Below are 13,879 nucleotides of genomic sequence, written 5' to 3' on the forward strand. Positions count from 1 at the left end.
GGTAGGGGAGTTTGCCCCTGTCTCGCCAGGGTTAGGCTGCCCACAGTTGGCCTCCATCTCTGGCATAGCCGTCTTGGTCAGCTTGGAGGGGCGTGTGAATATTCCTCTGCCGTCCTCGCACTGGAAGTACTGGACCCCCGCCACCGACCCGTCATTCTTTCCGATGGCCTCATCCAGGACGATGCCGGCCCACTGGCCTGGGGCAAACTGCGTGCCCCCCAGGAAGTGGACATATCCTGGCTTGTTGCCGTTGACCCATACCTTCTCCCCCACCTGGTAGTCCATTTCTCCATCCTGGGTGGGAGACTTCTCAGGAGGAACAGGCTTTGGAGCAGCTGGAAAAACAATCATCATCAGCAGTAGCAGCGACAACAAACACACACACACACACACACACACACACACACACACACACACACACACACACACACACACACACACACACACACACACACACACACACACACACACACACACACACACACACACAATGAGCCCTGCGGCTGATTCTTACTAGAGGAAGGGGAGGTGCGTGTTGGTAATCCAGTTGGCCTGCTTATCTTGCTGGGAGGCTTGATTCCGCTGGGCTTGCCTGTGCTCATGGTCCCTGCTTGGTCCTGAAGAGGCTATGGGCTACTGGAGCAGAAGCTGGGTCTGGCCTCTAGTCAGGATGGGGGGGCCTAGGCCTTCCTGCCCCACCACCTACTTTGTTCTGCCCCACCTTGAGGCCGAGGCCTGAGAGACACAAGACACATAATAGTTCTTAATAGATTTCATTTGTATTTCATTAAGTTCACAAAAATGACATGTAATTCATTATGAAGTAGTATAGGGTTAGGGAGAGAAGAGAAAGAGAGAAAGACAGACAGGGAGAGAGGGTGAGAAAGGTGAGAGAAAGAGAGAGAGAGAACAAGAGACAGACAGAAATAGGGTGAGAGAGAGAGGGGGAGAGGGGGAGTGAGAGAGAGAGAGAGAGAGAGAGGAAGAAAATGAGATACCCCTGGCCCCTAGCCAGGAAGCAGCATGCCAGTTTAAGGCCAAATACACAGTTGACAGGAAGTCAAGACATTCCAAACCCACCCAGCAACACTTCACACTTACAGTGTACACACGCACAGGAAACAGCATCATTATAACTCCATTATAATTCAAGACTGGTGCTTGTTTCTGGACAGGCCTGACTAGTGACTAAGAGCTCCAGAATGACATGACTAAATGGTCATAAACAGAGCAGAGAAGAACAGCCATCCTCTATGTAGAGATGTCTCCCGCCCCATCCCTCATCCAGTCAGGGTGTAGCTGGGAAACATTGGCTACTTGTTCCTTGTCTTCCCTATGGGCGGGGACACACTATAGGAACTGTGTGAATTTCTGGATGCAGCTCAACACGAGTTTGACTATCGTCACATCCAGTGATGTAGAGGTTTTAGAAAAATGGTGGGTTAACTGATCGCCGTTCGCGATGAACAAAGTAACAGTCCTTATACTTTCTAGGCCTTTTTCCGCAAAAGGTGGGTAAACCGTCGCGAAAGTAAAAAAGGTGCATCAACTTTTATTATCGAGTTATCCATCCATCTTCTAATGAACAGCACTTATTTGCTGACTTGCTGCACCCTCGACAACTACTGTGATTATTATTATTTGACCATGCTGGTCATTTATGAACATTTGAACATCTTGGCCATGTTCTGTTATAATCTCCACCCGGCACAGCCAGAAGAGGACTAGCCACCCCTCATAGCCTGGTTCCTCTCTAGGTTTCTTCCTAGGTTTTGGCCTTTCTATGGAGTTTTTCCTAGCCACCGTGCTTCTACACCTCCATTGCTTGCTGTTTGGGGTTTTAGGCTGGGTTTGTAGGCTGGGTAAGAAGGGCTATATAAATAAATTTGATTTGATTTGGTGCCCGAACAATCATCACACATCAGCTATGACTGTGGCGGGTGTGTGACTGTGTGTGAAGAGGGTGTGAAAGGAGTGACGGTGCACTTAATGGGGCCACATTATTAATGAATTATTACCCAGCCAGTATTACATGGCCATGGATGGTAGAATAAGGGAACAGCGGGAGACTCTAGGGAGAGAATTGCCATGGGTACTTTCTGAATATTATCACAAAGTCTAGGTCTACCGGGTCTTTCGAACTGGCCCAATCAATTCAATTAATTTCTAAATTCAAGTCCTAATATCAAAATGCAGGTTGAACAACAAGGCCAGTCTGGTCTGGAGCCAGCCAGGTGAAAAAAGAAGGCCTTGCCAGATGCGTGGTGACGTACGCAGGGACGCTCCTCCCCCTCGGGGTGTCCGACCAAAACAATCCGAGCATGATGCTGTCTCTGGCTGCTATTAACTCTCAGTAAAACGACTCTTTCCAGATCGTAATAAAACGTATTATAACACATTAATATAGAAACGAAGCCAAGTTAACTGTTACTTTTCAGCGAATCTTGCTGATTACCATAAATAGTATAGGTGGCTAAGTCAAATAGATAGACCGGTTCAAGTAATGACTGAGGATTAAGGAATGGTTGCTATTATTGCTAGTCAAATATCTAGCTAGCTGACTAGAGCATCAGTTGCAGGACAGCTTTACTGAGGATAAATGCAGCTTGCCTTTGCTGAGCTCACCTTTACACGAGTCAGTCTCTCCAAGTAGGTGGATTTCTCTCCACATCCCTGGCTTCCATAATACGATTAGTAAACCAGAATTCGTGGCTGGAAGCTATCGAGCTATATGGCTCTTGACTGATATAGCAGAAAAGCTACTTCTAATAGTTTTCTATTAGCTGGTTAGTTGCTGCTAGCTAACCAGCTGGTTAGAACAGGGGAGTAATGACAGATCCTGGTCTGAATGTGACGCTTGCTTGTCTAGGTGACACACCTAGGGCAAGCTCTGGCAAAATCAAGTAAACTGACTCGCAGCAACTTGATTGAACAGTTAAGCTTTATTGAAAACACGTAATATGTTCTCATCCACTTATGTATTGTATTCGAGAATAAGAACGTAATTAGAGATAATAAGCAGCTAGCTACCTAACCAGCTACGCATTTCTGCTTTGGACCAGTGGGTGTAATTCCCGATGCCTTCCTTCCCTGCTGTCCCTCCCTGTCGGAATTTCAGATAGTGACTAGCTATCTAGGCAGCTTTCCCTTGCATAAAAAGGGAAACAAATGGGAATATGAGTGGTATATATAAAACAAATATTGCTTACCTGAAGTGTAGTCGACAAATCACTGTTTTGATCGAAGCGATTAAAATAACTGCAACAGTACGCCCGTTAATTCCCAAACCCTGCCCAGCACACTGATGTATAATAAGAACGGCCTAGCATTGTGAACATAGCGGCATTAAGGCCAGGTGATCATACGGCTAATTTCCAAAATAAAAGTCCCCCTGAAAATGTTTTACTTATTAACTGCAGTTACTGATTTAAAATCACAAACATTATTGTCGGAACGCCCACTCCAGTAGAAATGCACTTTTTCGAGTAGAAAGACGATGGCCAGGCATACTCATGTTACCCAATGATTTAAGTAAATAAGTCATCGTTTTAGTCAAAGTAAACCTATGATAAATTTGGGCTTTTAGTGATATATCCAAACTGCCCACTTCCTGCAAATCCGTGTGAATGCAGTGTCTTTTCCTATGATATGCAATATACACATTCTTTTCAGTTTACCTTTCGTTTCAGGGCTGCGTTTTATTTTAATGTTACCACCCACCAGCATGGAATTATTTATTCATCAGAAATAGCTGCAAAGTTATTCATAATTCTGAGCCAAACAGCCTTGTGTCCACTTGTCTGCCTGAGCCATGGAGCATTTTTTAGCTAGTCTGTTTTAATATGTATATATACAGTGCATTCTCTTTTTCCACATTTGTTACGTTACAGCCTTATTCTACAATTTATTAAATTGTTTATTTCATCAATCTACATACAATATCAAATAATGACAAATCAAAAACAGCTTCGAGTCTTCTTGGGTATGACGCTACAAGCTTGGCACACCTGTATTTGGGGAGATTCTCCCATTCTTCTCTGCAGATCCTCTCAAGCTCTGTCAGTTGGATGGGGAGCGTCGCTGCACAGCTATTTTCAGGTCTCTCCAGAGATGTTCGATCGGGTTCAAGGCTGGAACACTCAAGGACTTTCAGAAACTTGTCCCGAATCCACTCCTGCTTTGTCTTGGCTGTGTGCTTAGGGTCGTTGTCCTGTTGGAAGGTGAACCTTCACCCCAGTCTGAGGTCCTGAGCACTCTGGAGCAGGTTTTCATCGAGGATCTCTCTGTACTTTTCTCCGTTCATCTTTTCCTCGATCCTGACTAGTCTCCTAGTCCCTGCTGCTGAAAAACATCCCCACAGCATGATGTTGCCACCACCATGCTTCACCTTAGGGATGGTGCCAGGTTTCCTCCAGACATGACGCTTAAATAAAAGGCCACTCTAAAATGTGCAGTTTTTGTCACACAACACAATACCACAGATGTCTCAAGTTTTGAGGGAGCGTGCAATTGGCATGCTGATTGCAGGAACATCCACCAGAGCTGTAGCCAGAGAATTTAAAATTCATTTCTCTACCATAAGCCGAGTACGTCCAACCAGCCTCACAACCGCAGACCGTGGGTAACACGCCAGCCCAGAACCTCCACCTCCGGCTTCTTCACCTGCGGGATTATCTGAGGAGGTGCAGAGGTGTATTTATGTCTGTAATAAAGCCCTTTTGTGGGGAAAAATGTCATTCTGATTTGCTGGGCCTGGCTCCCCAGTGGGTGGGCCTGGGAGGGCATACGCCCACCCACTGGGGAACAAGGCCCATCTATGGCTGCGCCATTGCCCAGTCATGTCCATAGATTAGGGCCTAATGAATTTATATACACTGATTGATTTCCTTATATGAACTTTCACTCAGTAAAATCCTTGAAATTGTTGCATATTGCATTTATATTCTTGTTCAGTATATACATTACCAGTCAAAAGTTTGGACACACCTACTCATTCAAGGGATTTTCAAATGATAGAACCACTAAGCACAACCAGATGGGATGGCGTATTGCTGTGAAATGCTGTGGTAGCCATGCTGGTTAAGTGTGCCTTGAATTCTAAATAAATCATAGACAGTGTCACCAGCAAAGCACCCCCACACCATAACACCACCTCCTCCTTGCTTTACTGTGGGAACCACACATGCGGAGATCATCCAAGTCTCAAATTTCAATTCATCAAACCAAAGGACAGATTTCCACCAGTCTAATGTCCATTGCTCATATTTCTTGGCCAAGCAAGTCTCTTCTTATTATTGGCATCATTTAGAGGTGGTTTCTAAGTAGCAATTCGACCATGAAGGCCTGATTCACGCAGTCTCCTCTCAATAGTTGATGTTGACATGTGTCTGTTACTTGAACTCTGTGAAGCATTTATTTGGGCTGCAATCTGAGGTGCAGTTAATTGTCGATTTCTGAGGCTGGTAACACTAATAAACTTATTGTCTGCATAAGAGGTAACTCTGGGTCTTCCTTTCCTGTGGCGGTCCTCATGAGAGACAGTTTCATCATAGCGCTTGATGGTTTTTGCGACTTCACTTGAAGAAACCTTCAAAGTTCTTTAAATTTTCCGTATTGACTGACCTTCATGTCTTAAAGTAATGGTGGACTGTCGTTTCTCTTAGCTTATTTGAGCTGTTCTTGCCGTAATATGGACTTGGTCTTTTACCAAATAGGGCTATCTTCTGTGTACCCCTCCTACCTTGTCACAACTGATTGGCTCAAATGCATTAAGAAGGAAAGAAATTCCACAAATAAATTTTTAACAAGGAACACCTGTTATTTGAAATGCATTCTAGGTGACTACCTCCTGAAGCTGGTTGGGAGAATGCCAAGAGTCTGCAAAGCTGTCATCAAGGCAAAGGGTGGCTACTTTGAAGAATGTAAAATATGACATTTATTTTGATTTGTTTAACACTTTTTTGGTTACTACATGATCCCATGTGTTATTTCAAAGTGTTGATGTCTTCACTATTATACCTACAATGTAGAAAATAACAAAAATAAAGAAAATAGCTTGGATGAGTAGATGTGTCCAAACTTTTGACTGGTACTGTATATATATGACCACTTTAGAAATTGTATAATTGCATGATATGATAGCATTTTGCAAACTTGATCCCCCTGTCGCCCCAATATGAATGTTTTTTTACCACAAGGTTTTTCTTCACTACAAACTCCACTGCTTTGATTGTTAGCTAGAAACCACAAGTGTCTATCCAGATAAAGAAAAGGCACCTGCGACAGAAAATTCAAGGAACTTATAAAGTTGAAGTCGGAAGCATACATACACTTAGGTTGGAGTCATTAAAACTCGTTTTTCAACCACTCCACAAATTACTTGTTAACTAACTATAGTTTTGGCATTCGGTTAGGACATCTATTTGGTGCATGACAGAAGTAATATTTCCAACAATTGTTTACAGACAGATTGTTTCACTTATGAGTCACTGTATCACAATTCCAGTGGGTCAGAAGTTTACATACACTAAGTTGACAGTGCCTTTAAACAGCTTGGAAAATTCCAGAAAATTATGTAATGGCTTTAGAAGCTTCTGATAGGCTAATTGACATCATTTGAGTCAATTGGAGGTGTATCTGTGGATGTATTTCAAGGCCTACCTTCAAACTCAGTGCCTCTTTGATTGACATCATTGCAAAATCAAAAGAAATCAGCCAATACCTCAGAACAAAAATTGTAGACCTCCACAAGTCTGGTTCATCCTTGGGAGCAATTTCCAAATGCCTGAAGGTACCACGTTCATCTGTACAAACAATAGTACGCAAGTATAAACACCATGGGACCACGCAGCCGTCATACTGCTAGGAAGGAGATGCTAGAGATGAACGTACTTTGGTGCGAAAAGTGAAAATCAATCCCAGAACAACAGCAAAGGACCTTGTGAAGATTCTGGAGGAAACAGGTACAAAAGTATCTATATCCACAGTAAAACTAGTCCTATATAGACTTAACCTGAAAGGCCGCTCAGCAAGGAAGAAGCCACTGCTCCAAAACTGCCATAAAAAGCCAGACTACGGTTTGCAACTAAACATGGGGACAAAGGTCGTACTTTTTGGAGAAATGTCATGTAGTCTGATGAAACAAAAATAGAACTGTTTGGCCATTATGACCATCGTTATGTTTGGAGGAAAAAGGGGGACGCTTGCAAGCTGAAGAACACCATCCCAACCGTGAAGCACGGGGGTGGCAGCATCATGTTGTGGGGGTGCTTTGCTGCAGGAGGGACTGGTGCACTTCACAAAATAGATGGCATCATGAGGGAGGAAATTTATGTGGATATATTGAAGCAACATCTCAAGACATCAGTCAGGAAGTTAATGCTTGGTCGCAAATGGGTCTTCCAAATGGACAATCACCCCAAGCATAGTTCCAAAGTTGTGGCAAAATGGCCTAAGGACAACAAAGTCAAGGTGTTGGAGTGGCCATCACAAAGCCCTGACCTCAATCCTGTAGAAAATGTGTGGAGAGAACTGAAAAAGCGTGTGCGAGCAAGGAGGCCTACAAACCTGACTCAGTTACACCAGCTCTGTCAAGAGGAATGGGCCAAAATTTACCCAACTTATTGTGGGAAGCTTGTGGAAGGCTACCCAAAACGTTTGACCCAAGTTAAACAATTTAAAGGCAATGTTACCAAATACTAATTGAGTGTATGTAAACTTCTGACCCACTGGGAAAGTGATGAAAGAAATAAAAGCTGAAATAAATCATTCTCTCTACTATTATTCTGACATTTTACATTCTTAAAATAAAGTGGTGATCCTAACTGACTTAAGACAAGGAATTTTTACTAGGATTAAATGTCAGTAAATGTGAAAAACTGAGTTTAAATGTATTTGGCTAAGGTGTATGTAAACTTCTGACCTTAACTGTAGATAAAACAGTAGAGTAGGAAACCGCTGTATAGGGCTGTAATGTAGGCCTATATGGAATATATCAATTTTCGTCAGCGGTGATAGTAAATTTCTGCCGAAAAAAGTATCTAATGCGCCCACTCTCTATGGTATGACACTGGAACTTATTAGTAAAGGGTCAGTGGATTCTGAAATGCCTCCTTTTATGGTGACAACTTCGTTGGTTTAAATAATACAGTAGAAATTATATGTGTAGAGTTATAATAATCAATCGATTCCGAGGGTGCAACAGTTCAAAACCTCAGGAGTCAATAGCCATGCATTTCATAGCCATGCATTCAGAGGTTGAAACAGGAGGTCCGGGAAAAAGAGACACGCAGAGAGAGAGAGACACAGAGAGAGAGAGAGAGCGGGGGTCAAAACATCAAGTCTGGGACAAGTTGGCACATCTGTGAATCAGGTCAGGGGTTCACAGTTGCAGGTAGAACACGATCATTCCTACTTTGCAGTGCCTTTTGGACCTCATAACTTCAGAAAAAGGACATTTGACTTTCAGAAAAACATATTGGTCAAAGTCAGGCACTTAAATCCATTTTAGGTGCATAATCCCATACAGTTATTAGATAATACTAACAGGTTGGAACCTAACAGGGTGAAAATGTGGAGCCTAAATTAGCCATAGCTCTGTGGGTGATTGAGATTCAACTAGAATAATTGTACACACTTAAGAGGATTTTAACTTAAATATGAAATGTATTTGATATATATATTTTGTCATTATTCTAATTGTACAGGGGGTGCTGCAGCACCCTTACTTAAAGAGACTATGATCTCAATAGGAGGCGGGGCCAGAGAAAGCCCCCAAGCCAGCTTCTACCCCAAGCCATAAATAATTAGTTAACTAGTTAACCAAATAGCTGACCCGTTTTGCACAAACTTGTTTTACTCATCACACATGCTGCTACTACTATTTACTATCTATCACTTTATTCCTAGCTATATGTACATATCTACCTCAATTACCTCGTACCCCTGCACATCCACTCTGTACTGGTACCCCTTTTGTGTGGTATTGTGTTCAAGTAAACGGAATGCTTTTATTTTGAAACGTTTTTAGACCTGTTAATGCCGCTTAATGGCGCTAAAAGACGCTGATTTCACAGAGCTACCCTGCCCAGCTAGTTTTCTCGAGCAGCCAGCCCTTCCCAGCGCCAGACTGTGACGTCACCTGCGAAGCATCCTCTCTTTCTCTCGTCTGTCTGAACGTTCTCCATCCACCCACCAACTGCGGTATTGGCATAACTAAACATTGGCCAAATACAATCAAACATTTATATATATATATATATATATATATATATATATATATATATATACAGTGATAATTAAAATCATATTGTACATGTTATAGAACATGTATTCACATTTGCTTTTATGCAAACACATTGCCAGTGTACCTATTAAACCATAAACAACCTCACAAAACACATTTGTATCAATTAGAAAGTCAGTGTATTTGACAACTTTCAATTAAAATAATCTCTCTGGAAATAATATATTTGAATCATTGGTTTGTGGAAATCACAATGAATGAATGTGCTTGCTGAAGGAAAGACCACTCTAGATTTCTTATGCACAGTTCAGACACAGAAATTATGGCAAGTCAAACTGAATAAAAATTAAGAGCGGGCTGGCAAGGTTGAGAGTTTTTCTTGACATGGGATTGGTTTCATCCAACCGCCCCTCAACACTGCAGGCTTCCTAGTTGGATTTGCGTCGAATTCAGGCATAACAGCGAAATAACAAAAAAAGCAAGTAAAGACGATTCACACACCTGTGCAGTGCTGAAGTAAATTTTTTAAACAGTGAATATGATTGGTTTAATGTGTCTCGGCTAATGTAACGTGTCTTCAGATTTCATAACTCCCTTTTACTAAGGAATCGCAGTCTCCTCATCCCTAAAATAAACCATGAGATATGTGAGAGAGCAATATTACTGTGCAACGTAGACATTCTATTTTCTCCCGCAAAACTATTTGTATGTTGATGTAGTGCCAATGGGTTATGAATTTTTCCACTTCTGTTGAGAAGTCTGTTTTCACCGTCAGTTGCTGGTTTCAAAGAGCACAAAAAATGCAAAAAACCATGAGCCTTTTAGCAATTCAACCTCCACAGATATCGTAATATGAATTACCATTTCTCCCGACAGTGGAAGAATTGCTCTCTAAAACTTTTATCAAATATAAATAATTTTCATTTGCATACATTTGCATAAACCGTAATGTTTTCAACGTTTTCAAAGTCAAACAACAAAGTCAAATTGTGGTAGACAATTTAAACGCTACTGCTCTTTCACCATTTCAGCTACAAACATTAAAACAACTAACATTTTTAACTTTATACATTATAACTATTAAAAATATTTTTCATTATCATAAAGTAACCCACCAACAGTAATATTTACTCTTGAACTGTTAAAGCTAGAGACACTAAATTAAATTTCTCATGTTCAGGCTATCCTATCAATCAAATCAATCTTTCCACCTATATTTACTTTTTGAACTATAACAATAAAAAATATGCATAAATTAACATGGTTTTGAATGAGAACCATAGTTATACAGTGGTAGCTATTCAAAACGGTCCTGCTCCTAAACCAATGAAGCTACAACAGCTTTAAAACACCCAGGCTATAAAACATTCAGGCTATCCTAACGTCAAATTTCCTATAACCCTTTATGAACTATTTTGATTTGCATAAATTAGCATAACTCTTCATGGATTCAATGCCAACCATAAGAGCACAGTGGTAGACAATTTAAATGCTACTGCTTTTTTAACAATTTCAGCTACAAACATTAAAACAACTAACATTAGTATAAAATAACCACCAACACTAACTCTTGAACTGTTCAAGCTAGAGACACCAAACCAGCTTCACATGTTCAGGCTATCCTATTCTATCAAATAATCAAATCAAATCTACCTACTTTTTCAACTATAACCTGTCACTATCATTGCTACTGCAGTCAATATCACTACTATAACTTATTTCACAACCATAAATACTTTAAGACAAGCTAGCAAGCACACACATTTTCTTTAAGAAATGTACTTTTCTGGTTCACAATGAATTTACTTTAATCACCAGCAAATACATAAAACTCAAAGACAAAGTATTGTAAATATGAAATATTACATTAAAGATTCCACTGTTATACTGCAAACAAATTCTTAATTGAGCAAACCTATTAATGAATTTCTATTTTTAGCTATAGAACTTCTACATAACATAAAAATGTTAAAAATCATATCAACTATCTCCACCCTCCTTAGCTTCCTTCACATCTGGTTAATATTCTTTAGAACACACCATATTCCACTAGAGTAGAAGAAGAAAAATCACACAAAGTCAGATATTTTGTTCTCCTGGGTACCTTTTCATAAAAGCTTCTCAGAGTAGGCCTAGGAGTGCTGATCTAGGATAAGTTTTGTATTTTAGATCACAATGAATAAGTCTGAGACACTTTGCGAGTACAGGCCCTCACCCTGGACCATTGATTGGAAGTTACTACTCCTCCCTGACACTGTATTTGCACTGCTGGTCTCGGTCCCAGTCTCAGGCAAGTGTGGCTGTACCTCCTCTTTCCTCCCCAGCAGTCTGTTGAACAGCTTCTGGAAGGTCCCACTGAAGGCAGAGCTGGAGAAGTAGTACACGATGGGGTTCAGCACACTGTTGAAGTAGGTGAAACACACAGAGGTGTAGAACGCCAAACTGGCCTCTTTGAAATACTGGCACTCGTTGTACCAGGCCTTGAGGATCCACACAGCAATCCGAGACACTGTGCTGGGGAAGAAGCAAATGATGAAGATGAGTGCCACGGCCATGACGAACTGCACCGCACGTTTGATCTTCCCCCCGGTGTCAATCGTCTTGTTCTTCAGCTGCCAGGTGATGCAGAAGGTGCAGAAGGTGACAATGGCGGTGGGCAAGAAGAACTGGATCACGTATAAGGTGTTGTGCCACGTAGACAGCGGGCTGAAGCCCATGCAGATGTTGAAGCTCTCGCACTGTGTCTGGTTGTTGCGGTAGAAGAAGTGTTCGTTGGCCAGCAGGTACCCGGTTGCAGCGATGATCAGCCCCCACAGGCCCAAAGACACCCACAGAGCATAGTTCAGGCCCATCCGGTTGATCTTGTTCCTGGGGTGAACGATCTTGAGGTAACGGTCGACAGCCACTGCAGTGAGGAAGAAGATGCCAGCGCTGCGGTTGGCCGACAACATGAACAGCATAATCCGGCACATGACATCACCATGGATCCAGTGCTTGCCGCGTCGGTAGTAGTCGGCTCTGAATGGAAGGCAGAACAGGACGATGGAGTCGGCAACGGCCAGGTGTGTGAGGTAGACAGAGTTGGGCTTCCAGGTGTCCATGTGGAAAATAAACATCCACAGAGCCACAACATTCCCCATCAGCCCAAACATGAACTCCAGCACCAGGATGGGAGGCAGGACATGGTCCAGGATGGGAGACTCAAAGGCGCAGCACTCATCTTCCGTAGTAGTGAAGTTTGCCATGGGTCAAACTATACGCTTTTAACTGGAGAGATCGTCTGTGTGCTGCTTTGCTCCTCTCTGAAAATAGTCAATATAGATAGGGTTGTCTAGGCACCTCCTGCATTTGACTGGGGATTTTATTGCTTGCGGTCATGCAAACGATCTTCCGGTGCCAACAATGTGGAGAGTGTGTGGGTGTAGTGTTATCTCTTATGGAGTTCTATAGGCAGATGGCTCTGAGTGTGTACACCAACAGCCCAGGGGTTATGGGGTGTAGGGTCCAAAAGACCCTCCCCATTATCAAGGGGACTTTAAGATTCATATGCTTTCCTCACTATTATACTGTTGCTATGTGTCTGAACTCTGACACTGTACTTTGCACAAGCTATCTATTTTCATCTTTGCAATTAAGCCCTAGCAAGTGTGCCTATACTTTGCACAAGCTATCTATTTTCATCTTTGCAATTAAGCCCTAACAAGTGTGCCTATACTTTGCACAAGCTATCTATTTTCATCTTTGCGGTTAAGCCGTAGCAACTGTGCCTGCAGGCTGGGTGTAAGTCAGATCGAAACTAGATAAAGAGAAGTAACAACTGTATGGTCTTGACATTTTGATCTTGTGTGAGTGGTCAATGCTAATGAATTCAGAGAAGCTACTGTACTAGGTTACCTCAGCTTATTGCTGCACATAATCAGCTGCACCCTTTCGTTGGTTGCAGAACTTACTCTGAAAGATGCATGCTGTGCTTCCATTGTTAACTTCTCTCTGCAATTGCATTAATAAAGGTTTGATGTATTTAAAGAAGATAGTCTGACTGCTGATTTCTCCAATAAGCCTATGATTGACAAGGAACAAGGAACCTACCGACAGGGGTCATAATAAAACTATTATGCTGGTGGAAAGATCATACTCGTGGGTATATAAGGGACCCCAAGGGTTCCCAGAATACAGTTAACTTAAAGGTCACAACACCTGGTCTGGTTCAGTAGGCACAAATTGGAAGAAAATGTACCTAGTGAAGCAGTTTGAAAGGGAGGTAATCTCATACCTTGACTCTTATCTATTCTTTATCATTGTGCTAGGAGATTTGCTGGTTTGAGGGAAACACCATCCATCTTTTGCATCATGAGATGCCAGTGAGCCTTATCCAATAGTTAGACAAATAGATCCTGGTAGATGTGATTTCAAATCCTTTCAGAAAATTTTATCCACCCGAATATGTGCAGCCCAATTTCCTAAATAATATCCCCATAATACATATTTCCCAGCATGTCATTGTGTTCCATTGGCCCTGTCCCTTTCCCACAGACTATAAATACCTTAAATGGGTCTCATTAAATGAAATAAAACAATGGCAGCATGAACATTCATTGCAGACAGTACAGTGAGACATACTTACAGAGTGGGATG

General features: G+C 41.9%; 2 protein-coding genes across 3 annotated transcripts in view; both read right to left on the reverse strand.

Moving 5' to 3' along the window:
- The window catches only part of LOC129818738 (CAP-Gly domain-containing linker protein 1-like), a 38,693-nt gene extending 35,360 nt beyond the window's left edge, over nt 1-3,333 (reverse strand). For both annotated transcript variants that reach the window (XM_055874919.1, XM_055874917.1), the window contains exons 1-3: nt 3,210-3,333; nt 515-735; nt 1-335 (exon numbers count right to left, since the gene is read on the reverse strand). The exon at nt 1-335 is cut by the window's left edge and continues 153 nt beyond it. In XM_055874919.1, the coding sequence (XP_055730894.1) occupies nt 1-335; nt 515-602 (423 nt within the window). In that variant the 5' untranslated portion in view covers nt 603-735; nt 3,210-3,333. The remainder of the gene's footprint in view (nt 336-514; nt 736-3,209) is intronic.
- Nucleotides 3,334-11,034: 7,701 nt separating this feature from the next.
- On the reverse strand, nt 11,035-13,810 carry LOC129818740 (hydroxycarboxylic acid receptor 2-like). Its single transcript, XM_055874921.1, has one exon. It carries the CDS (start codon nt 12,487-12,489, stop codon nt 11,410-11,412), a length of 1,080 nt encoding a protein of 359 aa, XP_055730896.1. The 5' UTR covers nt 12,490-13,810; the 3' UTR covers nt 11,035-11,409.
- Nucleotides 13,811-13,879: the final 69 nt, after the last annotated feature.

The sequence above is a fragment of the Salvelinus fontinalis genome, chromosome 21 (genome assembly GCF_029448725.1).
Source record: "Salvelinus fontinalis isolate EN_2023a chromosome 21, ASM2944872v1, whole genome shotgun sequence".
NCBI classification, from domain to species: domain Eukaryota; kingdom Metazoa; phylum Chordata; class Actinopteri; order Salmoniformes; family Salmonidae; genus Salvelinus; species Salvelinus fontinalis.